Source organism: Poecile atricapillus, chromosome 18 (genome assembly GCF_030490865.1).
Source record: "Poecile atricapillus isolate bPoeAtr1 chromosome 18, bPoeAtr1.hap1, whole genome shotgun sequence".
NCBI classification, from domain to species: Eukaryota; Metazoa; Chordata; class Aves; order Passeriformes; family Paridae; genus Poecile; species Poecile atricapillus.
In genome coordinates this window covers 7,153,973-7,171,076 of record NC_081266.1, presented here as the reverse complement: position 1 = coordinate 7,171,076, position 17,104 = coordinate 7,153,973, and the positions used below count along the sequence as shown (strand labels likewise).

The window sequence follows — 17,104 nt, the reverse complement described above, 5'->3', positions numbered from 1 at the left end:
CCTTGTTGATATACATAACACATAACATATCCTAAAATATATTATATTACCATCTATACGTACAGAAATCATACAATAGATTATAAATCAATGTATATGTATATATTTCCATTACTTATTTTTACTTATTTTTACGCCTACATATATATATATATATATAAATATATATATTTCTCTATACCTCTACATATTCATTCTTTAAATATTTATTTTCATTTTTCTTCTTTATTTAAAAACCCTGCCTCTAACTAAATAAAAACCAAGCAGCCCCTTTATCTTCAATATTTTTTAATATCTATTTTGATCATCATTATACTTCCAGGTATATACTCGGTGGATAAAGTCCCCCCGACCCGCCCGCACCTCTCACCGTTCCGGCACACAGAGCATCCCCTCCTCGGGCCGCTCTGGACCCAGCGCCGGGGAGCGACCGTTCGGGTCCGAAGCCATCGGGGGTTCCTCCATTTCCCCGGGCCGGGGGGAGAGAACGGAGCGAGAGGAGCGGCGGGAAGGTACGGGGCGCCGCGAGGGCCAAACCCAAAAACGCGGCCGCGGCAAGGACCCCGGCAGAGAGAGGCGAGTTCACCGCTGCCTGTCGGCGCCCGGCTGGCTCGCGTCCGGCCCCGGCGCCGCTGAGCGTACAGCCCGTGTCGGCACGGCCGGAAAAGCCGCGGAAAATTGCGCCGGAGCGGCGTCGGCGTCGGGGCGTTTGTCAGGCAGTCGAGTAGACACCCACCGCCCGGGGTCCTTGCATTTTCCCGCCTTTTTGGCCGCCATGCTTGGAAGGTCAAAGCCAGCCGCGACTCGGCAGCCATCTTGTGAGTGGCGTGACGTCAATTCCACCCTTCCTCGCCGCCATCTTTGTTGTGGCTGAAGCCACTTCCGGCCGAGCGGCCATCTTTGTTGTGGCACGATCGAGGCCCCCGGTGCTCTCAGCGCGTCTGTCTAGCTTACTTGCCTGAACGAAAAACCGGACGAAGCCGGCCGACTCCGAGCACTCCGCCCGATTTTCCACCGCCTTTCCCGGGGCGAGGCCGGTGGCGGCGGGGCTCAGCGGCTCCGGAGCTGGGCGGCGGCTGCGCCTGCGGCGGCAGGCATTGGAGTCGACGCCTCTGCCGGGGTCCTACCGGCCGGCCGCAAACTTCAGTGTGGCAATCAGCCCGACCCGGCTCCTGCGGGGGGGGTCCCGGCTCGACACGGCACGCCTCGGTTCGGCTCCGCTCGGCTCGCCTCGGTTCGGCTCGGTTCCGCTCCGCTCGGCTCGGCTCGGTTCGGCTCCGCTCGGCTCGGCTCGGCTCGGCTCGGCTCGGCTCCGCTCGGCTCGGCTCGGCTCGGTTCGGCTCCGCTCGGCTCGGCTCGGCTCGGTTCGGCTCGGCTCGGCTCGGCTCGGCTCGGCTCGGTTCGGTTCCGCTCGGCTCGGCTCGGTTCGGCTCGGCTCGGTTCGGCTCGGCTCGGCTCGGCTCGGCTCGGCTCGGTTCGGCTCCGCTCGGCTCGGCTCGGCTCGGTTCGGCTCGGCTCGGCTCGGCTCGGCTCGGCTCGGCTCGGTTCGGTTCCGCTCGGCTTGGCTCGGCTCGGCTCGGCTCGGCTCGGCTCGGCTCGGCTCGGCTCGGCTCGGCTGGGCTCGGCTCGGCTCGGCTCGGCTCGGTTCCGCTCGGCTCGGCCCCGCCCGCGCCGGGGCACAGGTGCAGTACCGCTCTGTGGCCACAAGGTGGCAGCACTGCCGCAGAGCTCAGCCCGGGGCTGGGCGGGGATCGCCCCCGCACGTGCAAAGAAGCCCGGCAAGAAAGAACGTGTGCAAGCCCCTTCCAAAAACCCTTCTCCAAGGAACACCCTAAAAAACCCCCCATCGGAACTTAGCAAGCCCTGCCTCTAACCAAATAAAAACCAAAAAGGCCCTTCATTTAAATATTTTAATATCTATATCTATCATATTGATCTTCTTTATTTATACACACAGATATAATGCATAACATATATTAAAATACATTACCATCTATCCGCATATTTTTCATATTGAATATTAACCTGCTTTTCTAGATTTAGATAACTTGTATTTATTTCTTTTTTATGTCTACATATATATATATATATATCTCCCTATATTCATATCTTTATTATAGATTTGTATATGTCATTTCTATATTAACCAATTAAAAGCCCTGCCTCTAAGCCTTTAACCAAATAAAAAACAAAAAGTCCCTTCATTTCAATATTTTAATATCTATTTCTATAATATTGATCTTCTATATTTATACACATAGATATATTGCATAATAATTATTAAAATTAATTTTATTAACATCTATCCATATAGTTTTCATACAGAATATTAATCTACTTGTCTAGATTAAATTACTTGTATTTATTTATTTTTTATGGCTATATCTATCTATCTATCTATCTATCTATCTATCTATCTATCTATCTATCTACCTATATCACCCTATATTCATTTCTTTATTATAGATGCGTATATTTTCCTTTCTATATTATTTATTCAAAAGCCCTGCTTGTAACAAAATGAAAAATAAAAAGACCCTTGATTTAAATATTTTTAATACCTATTTCTATCATATTGAACTTCTTTATTTATACACATAAATATAATACATAACACATATTAAAATATATTATATTAGCATCTATCCATATAGTTTACATTCTGAATATTAATCTATTTGTCTAGATTTGGATTACTTGTATTTCTTTCTTTTTTATGTCTACATATATATATATCTGCCTATATTTATTTCTTTATTATGGATTTCTATATTTTCATTTCTATATTAAACAATTAAAAGCCCTGCCTCTAAGCCTCTAACCAAATAAAAAACAAAAATCCCTTTTATTTAAATATTTTAATACCTATTTCTATAATATTGAACTTCTTTATTTATACACATAGATATGTTGCATATTAGATATTAAAATTTATTATATTAGCATCTATCAATATAGCTTTCATACTGAATATTAATCTACTTGTCCAGATTTGGATTACTTGTATTTATTTCTTTTTTATGTCTACATATATATATATATATATATATCTCGCTATATTCATATCTTTATTATAGATTTGTATATTTTCATTTCTATATTATCAATAAATACATGTAATCCAAATCTGGACAAGTAGATTAATATTCAGTATGAAAGCTATATTGATAGATGCTAATATAATAAATTTTAATATCTAATATGCAACATATCTATGTGTATAAATAAAGAAGTTCAATATGATAGAAATAGATATTAAGATATTTAAATCAAGGGGACTTTTTGTTTTTTATTTAGTTAAAGGCATGGCATTTAAATGAATAATATAGAAATGAAAATATACACATCTATAATAAATAAATAAATAGAGGGATATATATATATATATATATAGCCATAAAAAAGAAATAAATACAAGTTATCTAAATCTAGACAAGCAGGTTAATATTCAATATGAAAAATATTAGATGGATGATAAATGGTAATTAATGGATGGATAAGTGGTAATAAATTTTAATATCTGTTATGCAACATATCTATGTGTATATATATAGAATATAAATAATAAAAATATAAAATAAAATAATAAATATAAAGTAAAATAATTCCTGTAATAAATGTTTTAAGAAAGTGTTAAAGTTCAGACAGAAGGAATTGGAACATGATTTGGAGTGCTTGATATATTTAAAATTGCTAAGAGAAGCTGACTGTCATGACATTATAAAACAAATTACATGGACATCAGTGTTGTAAGCATCTGGCTCTTCACTTGGGGTATGGCATGTTTTGTGAAGTGGATCAAACAGTCGTTTGCTAGCCAGGAGTTGTTCATTGAGAGTGACCTCTCAAAGAAAGAAATGCAGCCCATATACCATATTTGAGTATGATTTGTCCTGTAAAAGCAGACATGAAATCCACATGGCACCATAAAACATATTTCTTAGCAGTGGCACTTGAAACATTGACCCAGAGGTTGTGCTATGGGGCATTAGAGCACATCCTAATGCCCACCGTATTTGCATTTGCCACACACAGAACCAGAGAAGTAATGAACTGTGCTTCAAAGAAGAGAATTTCCAGCCATTTTCAAGGGCTGATGGAGAAATTCCACAGTGTAACATCCACTCCCACATATCCTGTATTGAAAGGTCTACTGAAAAAAAGGGAATTAAGGTTACTCAGTTTTTTTTAGTAAAAAAAAGCTACTGGATCTAAAAGAGATTCTTCTGCTTTAAAATACAGCTTTTAAAAGAGTCTCCCTTTAAGAGGTGGTTGAGAACGCAACTTATTAAAACAGAGCTAGTCTGGGTGCCTATAAATATAGTTGAAGATAGACAAGAGTCATACTATTTAATTGGGAACAAGGATAGGGACGTGCAGGGAGACACACCCTGCATGCACAAATGAGACTGTGGTCTCACAGAGCTCTGCCCACCAGTGGAATTGCTTCTTTGTCCTTCAGAATACAAACGCCTGAAGGATAGCCTTTGGGAAGAAAAGGATATGGAGATGGGGAAGTAGCATCTGAAAAGACCCTTCTGAAATCAAGCAGAGATCAGCAGAAGCTCACAAAAGACCTTTTGCATGCTGTTAGAGCAGCTAATGCTGTTTTCTTTTTTATGAGAACCATAGCAGAAAAAAGAGGGAGTTGTAATAGATATCATTGTGAAGAACAGGGAAAGGAGGCCTATGGGGATCAGACTGGAGATGAACTGGGGTAGAGAGACCTGTTCTGATAACTTTACTTGCCACAGTGTTGCAGAATTGTATTTACTTTCTTTACCATATAGTCCACTTAAAACCTACCTCCACAGAACACAAAAACTACTGAAATGGCATTTTGAACCTTTATGATTGCATGCCTTTGGTCTGTTTTTTTTTGGTTTTTTTTTTTCTGTTTACTTTGGGGTTTTTTTTTGTTTGGGTTTTTATTTGTTTTTTTAAAGCTGTGGATCAAATGTTTAAAGAGCACCTAAAAGTAACTTGGCAAGTGTTGGCAACCTGTGTGTTTCCATTTGTGTTAATGTCACTAATGCCTCTCTACCCACATCTGGGTGCTCTGCAGCTGGCACAGGCACTGTCTCACCAGAGCAGCTGCTCTACAAGGAGGAGGACAGCTCCCAAGTGTCTGGATGTGTGATCAGCTATAAACCCATTTAAATTTAGCCTGACTTTGCTGTCACATCTTTGGCTGTAACTGAACAGTGGCTTTGTTCATAGCACCTATTTTTATGTACCAGTACATCATCTCGTGCAGAGGTGGTGCTCAGGAAAGAAAGGGTGAATCTTTCTAGATGTTGGGGCAGGAGAAATTTGATGGGCATTCTCATTGTCAGAAAATGTAATGCCAAGCTTATATTGAACCTGCTGAGACTTCAGCTTCTTATTTTATGCTGGAGAACCTCTAAAAATCAAAGAAACTGTTTATTTCACAGATGGGAATACTGCAAAGGAGATTTTCTTTTTCCTTTTTCCGTATTGCCCTTTTGTACTTAATGCCCTTCTACAGCACCTTTAGAGGACTTAGATCATGTGCCTGTGTGTTTTATTCCTCCTACAACCACCTTGGTGACTGCTTGCAACAGGCAACATGATTGACTAGGCAGACCCTGGAGAATGAGACCTGGCCTCACATGTTTTCGTCCTTATCCCAAAATGAAACAGACAAAAATAAATCTGCAGTAAAATGAAAGAAGACAAAGATAATTTTTGCAGGCTCCAGTTATGTGTGAATTTAAATCACAGTCTCTGAATTTACTGCTTTTTGCCAACAGGCTGCATTTCAGCACCATGTTCTCCCACCTGTATGATTTCAGAGCCATGCATACAGGTACTGCATCTAGGAAGAGCTGCTGCCTAGCTGGCTGCAGGAAATATCTGCATAATCAGGGATCTGTGGTCACTGAGCAGCAGAATATGAATGCCACATAGAGAAGTCAGAGATGTGCTTTCCTGTTGCTTGGGAATATAATGAGTCTCCTCAGCACCACAAAGGGAAGTTAGGAAAAACAAACTTGATTATTTTGAGATTATGGAAAAATAACCCAAACTTTCTCCTAGTTCTCAAATCATCACTCTGGGAACAGAGTAAGGTCTTTGGGAGACATTTTACTCCGTATTTCGGGATGTTTTTAGTACTTTGTTTTCTTTAAAAGTTTACTGCAAATAAACTGTTTTCTTTTTGCTTGTTTCACATAACCCTTGGTTTTCTGTAACTCCCTCAAGTAACATACCTCTAATTATAAAGTCAACTCTTGTTTGTTTTGAAAGGCTGTGCCTAATGGGGAAACAACAAGTTAATGTCTCCAGCCAGCTATAGACAGCTTTAGCCACAGAACTGTTTGTTTCAGAGGGAGCTGGAATAACTGACTCAACTTTAGTCAGCTTTGAAAAACTTTAACAGTTATTTTAAAATAACGGAAAAGAAAAATAATGGAAAATTTAATTGGACTCAGTAAACTGGGTGTTGTTGATTCTGGCTTAATCTTTGAGTTTTCAGAGTTATCTCAGGTATTTCTTTTTAGTTCATTTTTGGGCTTTTTGCCTCTAAATTAACAAAGAAGATTTTTTTAATGACTGAATCCTTAACTGAGCAAATATGCTCCTAAAATGTATGAGACTATCTAAGCTCACAACCCTCACTGAAACTAGATTAACTCTGCGATTAAAAAGAAAATAAGGGTGAGGACTTGTCATGCGAGACTGTGAAATGTAGTCTGATGAGACTGATCTGGGTATTTTTTGTACAGCCACAAAGAAGCAAAGCTCGTTAATCTTTTTCATCGATTCCAGTTTCCTTTTAATTTAAATTGAAATGTCTGTTTCCTATATTTTTCATTGCTACATTGTGTAATACAGTTGCTGTTGCTATTAACCTTCAGGCAGAGAGAAAATCAGTGGAGGTTGATGTGTGATACACTTTTATCCAGAACTAATAGGGCTTGCCCTCAGTTACAGAAAAATATTACAAGACTGTTGTCTAATGATGAGCTCTGCATCTTTTGGCCACAGAGCAAAGAAAGGAGTTACAGAAAACAGAGATAATTAAGCCCCTACAAAAACTTAATGTTTGACAAATGGCGTGTTGAGAAAGCACAACCGTAGCTGCTCTTGAATCCCCAGTGAAGAAAACCTCTGCCAGGTGCAACAAACAGTTACCTGTGCACGGCAGCAGCAGCAAACTGATAAAGATGTCTTGAAACCTGCTTTATTTGGGCTGCATTCTGCTGGGAGCTGTGGTTACTATCTCCCAAGATCAGGGGACTTCTGCAGCAGCTGGTGAACTGGGAAGGCAGTTGCCCTGAAAAATGATAAGGTTTTTCCTCAGCTGCATGTGGGGAGGGCTTGGTGAACCGTTTTTTTCTGCCGTTCTTCTCAAAAGCTCATCCAAAATCTTTCTGTCATTGCCATATTATTCAGCCCATTACTTACTGCTGTATGTCATTCAAAGGGAGCATTCCTGCATTCCCCCGGGCAAAAAGTAGCTGGCTGAGCACAAGCAATGCTTGCAGGAGGTACTGCAATAGACACTTTGTCTGGGATGGATGGATCCTTTCCTGTGGCATAAGCTGTACCTGTGTGTGTTCCTGGGATGTATTATTCTTGCACCTGAACACAGAAGGTTCCATGGTGTCTCAGAAAACCTTTAGAAGCAGTAGCGGAGTGAAGCCTCCAGTCGCCTGAAGGGAAGTGGCGCTATGGAATAAAATACCATCCTGTGACCTTCAGCAGTGATGCTTCGCTCCTTGCCAGGGCCTGCAGGCTCGTAAAACCCAGCCAGGGAATCGGCGGCAAGGGCCGCTGGAAGCCCAGCTGGGTGGTCTGTGCAGGTATGAGCTACGACCCGGGAGGTGACGATGCTCCCACCATTAGAGAGCCCCGCTATCCAACAGGACCCGAACCCGTGCCCGGCCCCTCCCGGCCAGGAGCAGCGGGGAAGGCGGTGTGTGGCAGCGACCCGCGGGTGGATCCCCGCAGCCCCAAGCGGGCCCCTCCCTCCCGGGGGCGGTTCCGCACAGCGCACGGGGCAGCACCCCCTCCCCTCCCCCTCCCCTCCCCATCCCCATCCCCCTCCCCATCCCCATCCCCATCCCCATCCCCATCCCCATCCCCATCCCCCTCCCCATCCCCATCCCCATCGGCGGCGGTACCCGGGCTGCGCCCGGCGCCCGCTCCGGGGAACGCGGCCGAACCGGAGCAGCGGAGCGCACCGCCCCTCCTCGGCCCCGCCGCCCCCCGGCCCCTCGGCCCCGCCGCTCCCGGTGAGTCCGTGGCTTCTCTGTAACAAAAGCAGGGCGGCGCCGGGCGAGCTAAGGGGCTGGGAACGCCGCCACAGCGCCGGGGGAGCGGGGAATGGAGTAGGGTGGAGCGGGGCGGAGCGGGGCGGGCGCTCCTCGGGGCCTCGGCGGGGTCCGGCCACCGGGCAGGTGCGGGGGACCGAGCCAAGGCGGGGCCGTGAGGAGCGGCTCTCCCGGCCCCCAGCCCCGGCGGGAGGATGGCCCAGGGACGCGGTACCGGGCCGCCGCTTCGTGCAGGGCCTGGCCGGAGCATCCGAGTGGGAAATCTCCAGCGATCTGCTCGTGGCTGCCAAATCTGGCACCCAAACGCGTGGGCTGCCAGCCAGGCCCCGAGGGTCGGGGTGGCAGGCAAAGGCTGCTGCCAGAAGTACCCCCGCTGCTGGAGCTGGAGAAGCTGTCATTGCCCGGCCAGCTGGATGGGGCGCAAGCCGTGGTGCCTCAGGCAGGGATCCGGCAGCTTTGAGCACCCTCCAGGGAGAACAGAATGAGCTGGTGTGCCGGAGTGCGGCCAGGGCAGTGTGCGCTCTGGTAGGGATCCCACCTGCTAGCGACTGTTCCAGGGCTTGCGCATTTTCCATGTGTGACGTGCCTTCGGCCTTGGGAAAGATTACAGTTCCCAGGACAATGGAGGACCTGTGATTTTGAGATTTCTTTCTAAGGACTTCCTTCAATGGATAGAACAGAGCCTGTATTTCATTCAGTTGTGTTTGTGTCACTTAGCAGTGTAAAGGGAACCAGCATTCCAGACCGTCTCCGCAAGGATGTTGCTTGGTGTGGTGCATCATCGAGAGAGCTGCCTTTGACCCCTTTCTTCTCATAGCCCTTGGTGGAAGAGATAACAAGAAAGCCTGCAGGAGGAAAGCTGAATAGGGGATTCTCACTTCAGTGGTGGTCTCCTGAAAGCCAAAACCACTGGAGCTTAGATTGAGTTTGAAGAAACACCATCTTCTTCTGAGTGGAGATTCAGAGAACCAGAACTGGTTCCTGGAGAGTTCCCACTCTGCTTTTAGCAGCAACTGCAGACTCCAGATGGCTTCACACATTTTTACTTACAGGCATGTTTAGTGTTCAGAAAAGAAACAACACTTCATACAAAGTTCCTATAAATCAGACTCTCTTATTTTTTGTGAGAGACAAGAGGAGGCTCTTAATATAAATATTTATCCTGTGTGTTTTGTGACAATATTTCAGAAGTAGATGTTGACTATGTGCAAACCCCAGTACAAGGAGAGCACTGGACCACCCTTTCAGGTTAAGGCCTTCCTGCACTTGTAAAGCACCCCTTATATATCTGTGTGTGTATATGTATATTCACACACATACTTCCAAAGAAGGTTCTTCTCTTAATGCTTTTGAGCAGGAGCACCTACATTTAATGAAGAAAAGCCATCATTCTCCCATGACATCCCTTGAATGACACAACAAACACCGTTAATGGTGAGCAAAGAGTTTTTACAGGGGAGAATGGTATATTTTCAATACATTTACTTCCAAGAGGATACCATATTTTTCTCTGAATCCCGAGCAGTAGCATTTTCCATGTCTCTGTTTCCCCATGCACTTGGAAGAGATGGCTTTACCTCTGTATTTACCACACTGTTGAGCCGTATCAGTTGGTTGGTGCCCAAGTCACATTTGCGTTGTTCAGGGCCATCAGCAGGGTCGTGGCAGCCTTCCGCAGCTCTTCCTCCTTCACTGTCTTCCCAACAGACATCAACAACTTCATTGTCTGCAGTGAAGTCTGCACCTGGCTGTCCATTATCCTCAGGAGGAGATCCTCGATGTCACTGTTGGGCAGCTGTCCTTGTTGCTGGCCACTGGCTGTCACCTCTGTGGCTTGTGGGCCAGAAGGATTTGGTTGTGTGCTCGCAGGGAAGGGGGTGGGGATCAGAGCTGCCTCTGTGCCAGGTCTGGAGCCAGGCGTGGGAGACGTGCTGGCGACTGGCTGGGAACCGAAGCTGCTGGATGACATGGCATCACTGCTCGTGATGATGTTGGTGCCTGCTTTGCTGCGCTGCTTGGCTCTGCTGTGTCCTGGGCACGCAGTCCTCTGTGGAGGAGAAAACATTCCTCTGGAGAGCCTTAGGAGCAGGCACCTATGCACAGCTCTGTTCTATGGGTTTAGCTCTCACTGCACAATCTCTTCTTTCACATTTCCTACTAAATTGAGCCCAGGAAAGCAAAATAAACCTTCATATCCTTTCCTTGTCAAGTCTCCCTATAAATCTCTCTTGGGAATAACATCTGTCCTTACTCTCTTCTAGCCTACATGAATCCCCCTTTCTTCTGGAGAAACCTAAATTGTCTCAGCTTGGTTGGGAATGAGATGTGGAGAAGAGGGCTGAGGTGGTCCTCAAAGGTTCATTTTCTTGAAGAATGCCTTCTGCAAAGTCTGCTTTTCATCAAGTGGCTGCAGGTGCCATCTGTGTTAGCTAATCAGCTTGGTGTGAGTGTTCCTGAAAGGTGGGCTTCCCATGGCTCTCTTCTATCTTCCCTGTCTTTTAGCTTTCTGTTTTCCCACTTCCTCATATTCAGGGCTCTCTCTTTTTGCCTATTAATTGCCCGAAGCACACTATAGTCTTCAGGAAATAGCTAAATAACTCACCTTAAGGAAATACTTTTTCATAATACAGCGATAAAGAGAAAAGGTGCAGAAGTTGTGGAATAAAAGATTTCCTGGCAGTTCAGAGCATATGGGCCCTAGAAAGAGGCAAATAAAGACACAGACCCGGTGACAGACTCCAGTGCTGGCATCTCCCTTGGCAATAACCTTCCTGTGGAGTGACATTCCTCCTTGAAAACCCCTCTGTCATTTGGGAACCTTTTGAGAAACTCCACTGTTTCTTGATCATCTTCATGACCCAAGGGTTGGAGGAGGCTGGTCCTAGGGTCACATGTGGATCAAATCAAATGTGAGAGAAGATGCCCGTGAGCACGTGCCTTCTCCTCACTGCAGGATTGCTACCCACCTCTCTCCCCTGGCTTCTCCTCCCCAGATCCCAAGTGTTTCCTGTCTCAGTGATCAGGGCCATGCAAGACTCCTGTCCAACCGCCTGCCCTTGGGAATCATGGTTGGCTTTACCTGGAGGGATGACTCCGTGGTTTTCGTACTCATCCAGTCTCTGGACCAGTGAGTCCTTGCAGCCGTACAGCTCACGAAGGTGGCAGGCAGTGCTGGCTTGGATGGTCATCCGCAGGATCTTGAAGAACTGGTGGTATTCCTGGTCAGAGAGTGGTGTTCCTGGCTGCTGTGCCTTTGTGCCCCGAGGGCCAGCTATGCAGCCCCAGCCGAAGAGCACTGGTGAAAAACAGAGTGCAGGGAGTCAGAGGGAGAAGGAAATGCTAACCATGGCATGTTTGAAAGAGCTGAAGGGCTGAATCCTGATCTCTGTTGCCTTTTCTGGGTGCAGGATCCAGCACATGGAAAATGCATTAACAAGCTAGAGATGGAAGGTCCAGACCTGTGGAAAACTTGCTTTGCCCATGTTGAAAGGAGTGACAGTACAGGGCTGAGGTGGACCTTCACTGAAGCTCTGGAGATTCAAATCTTAAGCTGGGAGAAATGTCTTGGAAGTCATGGCTGAAACTGAGAATAATGCTCTGTTGTCAGGGCTGGAGCAAGTAGACTGTTTCCTTGCAAGATTTTTTAGCCTCTGCAAACACTCTTCCTCTGGCTAAATAGGTTTTTAACCAAGGTCCTCTCTCAGGCCTCCTTCTCCTGCTTCCCCTGTTTATTTACTGGGCCAGCTCTTCCTTCTTGGCTTTGTGGGTTGACTCCAGACCTGTGCATTAGTGCTCCTGTCTGGTTTAATGCACCCAGCTGTCTCTGTCATGGCATCTCCAGCCTCCACTTCTGCTCCAGCCTGTGCCCACTGCATCCTGCTCTGATTTCTGCCTGGCTCTTAGATCGCTCTGTGGCCCTCCTTGATGAATAAAATACCAACTCCAGTGGTGGGAATTGTCAAAATTATAAGCCCTGGGATCTTTGCACCTGGGGCAGTGGAGGGTGCTTCATCCCTTCCTTTTGCCTCCAAACTGCCCAAGCTGAGGAGCGATGGGGAGGGTGCAGAGCAGCTGGGTTAGCTGCCCTTCCTCACAACTTGGTTTGGAGGAGAGACATTTCCTACTCACCAGACAAAGCCAGATAAGCCCACAAAGTCATCATGGCACTGGGAGCGGTGCCTGTGACAGTTGGGGCCCACTTGCACTGCTGGAGGTGTCACCTCTGCTGCTTTGCCACTGATGTCACAGACACCTGCGTTCCAAACACTCCATCCTCCGCTGCCCCTGCTTTCTCCCTGCTGCCCCCCATCGGGCTGCCCCCTCCCCCAGGCAGTGTTTGTTCATGAAGGTGTGTGTGTGTCTTTCTTTCTGCTCTCTACCAGCACTGTAAAATCCATCTAGAAGGAGGCAGTCAAATGCCCATTTTTCTGGAGGAAAATCCTGGACAGGAAATTCTGCCTTTGGGATGCTGCTGTTGATAATGTGTGAGCAGATCAAAATTCTGTCTCTTGCCCAGATCTGTGTATGCTTGGCTGATCCATTAGGACTGGATCCACAAACACTAAATGGGGCTCCAGACCACAGCAGAAAACACTAGGAAGAAAGGTGATGGAGCGAAAATTGTTTGAGGAATTGATACTTTTCTAACATAAAATTGGTCAGGAGGCATTTTTGGTCTGGAAGTGTAGCAAGAAGAACATCCAGACACCTGTGACAAGGCAGTGAGCTGTCAGGCAGCTCTCTGGACATGTGGTTGACCTGTATCTGCTACCCAGGCTGGCCCTGATTACTGGACCTGAACAGTGGTATCACAGTGTTCATGGCAAGACAGACTGTGACTCTGACTCATGTTTCTGGGCATCATTTTCCTATGGTCTAGGTTACTTTCAGCTCCTAAATACTTATCCTCCTGTAATCTCACCCTACAGCACTGTTACCATGACAGGTATTTGGTATGTCTGTTTTCCTTCCTCTGATCAGGGCCTGCAGTCCCCAGCTTGGCTTTAACCTTTTGGATAAGTGAAGAGAAGCAGGTTTTTTACCAAAAGCAGCCTAACACTGAGCCAGTAGAGAGACTGCTCATGAGGTGAGAAATTGCATGGAGCATGTCTGGGAAGGGAAGAGCTGAATGCTGAAAATTTGGGGTTTACCATGCTGGCTGCACACTCCACACTCACCCTGCCTCTTCCGCTCCCTCAGTAAACAGATTCTGCTTCCATGAAGATCTGTAGGCAGAGTATGGCAAAGACAAAACACAGTCCTGGGGTATCTAATACCCTTTCAAAAAGACCCTGTGCAAAATGAAATCAATCTTGTGTATTTTTCAGCAAAGAATATACTCAAAATGTTAAAAGGCATAAACCAAAATGTGGCTTTTTCTTCTTTTCGTGCTGACAATATATGACAATATTTGGGTTGGTTTGCTGCTTTGAGGTTGCTTTTGAGTACATTTGTACTGCAAATATTTTTCAGGCCTGAGTGTTGTAAACAAAACTTTGGGGATTGGAATAACCAGTGTAGTGGTATCTTCCAAAATCTGCAGATCAGCTGAAACAAAACCTGAGGGGTCTGTACTGCATGACCTCCTGCTCCATGTGATAGGATGATGTTCAGTCTGTATGCAGTGCTGTTCAGCTCATCTTACACTCCAGCATGAATTTCCAACGTGTGTCTCCAAATACGTATAACCCATGAAAAACCAGGACCCTCCAAATGTTTTAGTCTAAAAGTTAATTAAACAGTTTATCATTCCACTCAGTTGTCTGTTCTGTAGATGAAATCTAGATACAATTTGCTGAAGAGCTTTCTTTTTAAGGAAAAGGGCTATGACTGGAAGGAAGAAAGGAAATAAATAGTCTGCTGGGTAGGGGTGGATGTTTCTGTGGTGTTGGCTGATTTCTTCCATGATTAAGCATGGGAATATTGGCTGAAGAGCAGTGAATCACAGGCAGCAGGAGGAGTAGCAGCTGCAATGGGAATTATCAAGGAAAGCACTCACAATGTTCCTCTAAGCTTTCTAGACATGGGAACTTTGAAGGCAAGCAAGTGACGGGTCTTGTCCTTTAGGGCTGTAATTTTGACAGAGGATCCCCTTTGCAGTCTGTGATACAGTGGCCTCCCATCCTTGAACAATATTCCCTTCCCACTAACCTCAATCTCCAGGCCCTCACTGTGCCTGAGAAGGTACCAAGGGGCTGTCTCCTGTGCTGTCAGCTCATGGTGGCTGATGTGCAGCAGGTCTTGGTGGTTTCCCTGTGTGGACTTGCCCCTCAGAGAAGCTGGGAGTTCGTTCATAGCTACTTCCTCTGTTCACTCCAGCAGGTGACAGGATCATGGGAGACACGCAGAAGGGCAGCATTCATCAGGAACTTCATCAGGAAGGTTCAGTGAAAGCTGAACTCCATCTGTTCCCCTCCAGGGAGCTCACAGGAGATTCCCTCCAGGAGGCCGATCAAAGACAGGACCACAAGCAGGAGCTGGAAAGAGAAAGTGAGATGGAGACATGTTTTCCAAAGAGATATGGAATGGTACCCCCTTATGAGATGGAAGTCTGGGGGTGCAAGGACAGTGGTAAAGCCCCTATAAACAAGGCTATCCTTGCTGGGGACGGGCCAGATCTGCCCATGTGTGGGAACGGTGCCATTTGGATTCAGCAGGTGGGGGAGAAAACCTACAAGTGTCCCGAGTGTGGGAAGAGCTTTAGCCGGAGTTCATACCTGAGCCAGCACCAGAGGATCCACCTGGCAGAGAAACCCTTCAGCTGCTCTGAATGTGGGAAGAGTTTCACCCGCAATTCGGACCTGATCAAACACCAGCGAATCCACACAGGGGAGAAGCCCTACCAGTGCAGCGAATGCGAGAAGACCTTCAGCCAGAGGTCTAACGTGATCAGGCACCAGCGCACCCACACGGGAGAGAGACGCTACCTGTGCAACGAATGTGGGAAGAGCTTCAGCCAGAACTCTCATCTCATCGTCCACCAGCGAAGCCACAAGGGTGAGAAACCCTTTAATTGTCTGCGCTGTGAGAAAAGCTTCAGCGACCGCTCCTCCCTGATCATACATCGGAGGGTCCACACCGGAGAGAAGCCCCACAAGTGCCAGGTGTGTGGGAAGCGTTTCCGGGACAGCTCAGCCATCATTCGGCATCAGAGGATTCACACGGGAGAGAAACCCTACGAGTGCACAGATTGTGGGAAGACCTTCCGGCAGAGCTCCTCGCTGGTGACTCACGTGCGAACGCACACGGGTGAGAGGCCCTACAAGTGCCCCGTGTGCGGGAAGGGCTTCAGCCAGAGCTCAGCGCTCACCACTCATCGCCGGATCCACAGGGAAGAGGCCTTGCCCGTGTGCCATGGCAGCCTCCTGCCCAGCCCCTTCCAGCGCATCGAGTGTGGCCGGAGGTGCAGCGACCCCTCCACTCTGGCCAAGCACCAGAGCCTGCACACTGAGGAGCGGCCCTACATCTGTGTGGAGTGCGGGGACAGCTTCTGCCGGAGCTCAGCTCTCAAAGTGCACCTGAGGATCCACTGTGCCAAGAGACCCTACAAGTGTGAGGAGTGTGGGAAAACGTTCCGGCACAGCTCGGCCCTCGGTGCCCACCTGAGGATCCACGTGGGAACCAAGCCCTACAAGTGTGTCGAGTGTGGGAAAACCTTCTGGAAAAGCTCAACACTTAAAGTGCATTGGAAAATACACATGGCCAAGAAATCTTATAAATGTCTGGTGGGTAGAAGAATCCTCACCTCCCGCTCACTTCTGCCATAAGCCTGGAGTGGATGTTCAGAGCAGGAATATAAAGTAGTTTTTGGGGGTACCTAAATGCATGGTGAGAACCATGGTGGGAAAAGACTGACTGGAGACATGGTATATCTGGTGGTAGGGTTGGGTGCTTAATCCCAGAGGCACAAAAAACTTCAGGACATCTGGAAACAGGGAGTTAGTCCCAAGAGTTGAGTGCTGGGGGTTTAGGAAGAGTTGAAGTCAAGCAAGAGCCTGAGGAACGACCACCAGCTTCAGTATAAGTGGGGACTGTGAATATATGCTAGAATAATAACTGGGAGAACTGGGCTTGTAAAATACAGCTAAGGCGAAGGTCAAAATAAAGTGTTCCAGGTTGGTTCTGACTCAAAGCTTTGGTTTAGTAAGTTTACACAGTGTTTGACAAGGCATTTCCAGATCTTTTTGGAGCGAAATTTTGGAGCTGAACTTCCATCTGTCTTTTCTTTCTATTTTCCAAATATTTTCTATTTTCCAAATCTTACATGGGACAAAGAATTCCTACCTCATGATAGCTAAGTAACACAAAACTGTAATGGCTGTTCCCAGAAAACCTGGATGCAGAAGCTCTTCCAGTTGAAAGGCAGTCTGTAGCTTCACCCAGATTTGTTGTTGCTAATTTGAAATTCCTTCCAACTTGGGACATCAACAAAACATGGACAAAAATGTGGCCTTATATTATTTAACCCTAAAAGAAAATATTTACCCCCAGATGTTCTAGTCTGAAGCGGTACACGGTGAGTTCCCACTGCTGGTCCAGAGACTGATTGCAATAGCCTTGTTCTTTTTATGTCACTCCTCTTTAGGTCGCTCTTGTTTCCAGAGTATTAACATACACAGTTCGGCATTTAAGGACTGCCTATTACATAAACGTTTTCTATATTGCAATGTTTTATTGCACATTGTGCGTTTCCACCCTAAATAAAACCTTTTGGGTTTTTTTTTTTTTTTTTTTCTCCTCTGTAATCCAGTTTTCTGCCCCTCCGTGCGACGGGAGGGAGCGGGGAAGAAGGGTGAGCGCGGACC

The 17,104-nt window shown here is 46.6% G+C and overlaps 1 protein-coding gene across 1 annotated transcript; it reads left to right on the top strand.

The window, feature by feature from the left end:
- The first annotated feature begins 8,248 nt into the window (after positions 1-8,248).
- LOC131586213 (zinc finger protein OZF-like) lies at positions 8,249-17,017 on the top strand. The gene is made up of 2 exons (XM_058853102.1): positions 8,249-8,261; positions 14,622-17,017. The coding sequence occupies exon 2, from the start codon at positions 14,633-14,635 to the stop codon at positions 16,064-16,066; it is 1,434 nt and encodes a 477-aa protein (XP_058709085.1). The 5' UTR covers positions 8,249-8,261; positions 14,622-14,632; the 3' UTR covers positions 16,067-17,017.
- Positions 17,018-17,104: the final 87 nt, after the last annotated feature.

Bases quoted from the DNA above. Each gene is read 5' to 3' on its own strand.
- LOC131586213 (XM_058853102.1), top strand. From the start codon at position 14,633: ATGGGAGACACGCAGAAGGGCAGCATTCATCAGGAACTTCATCAGGAA.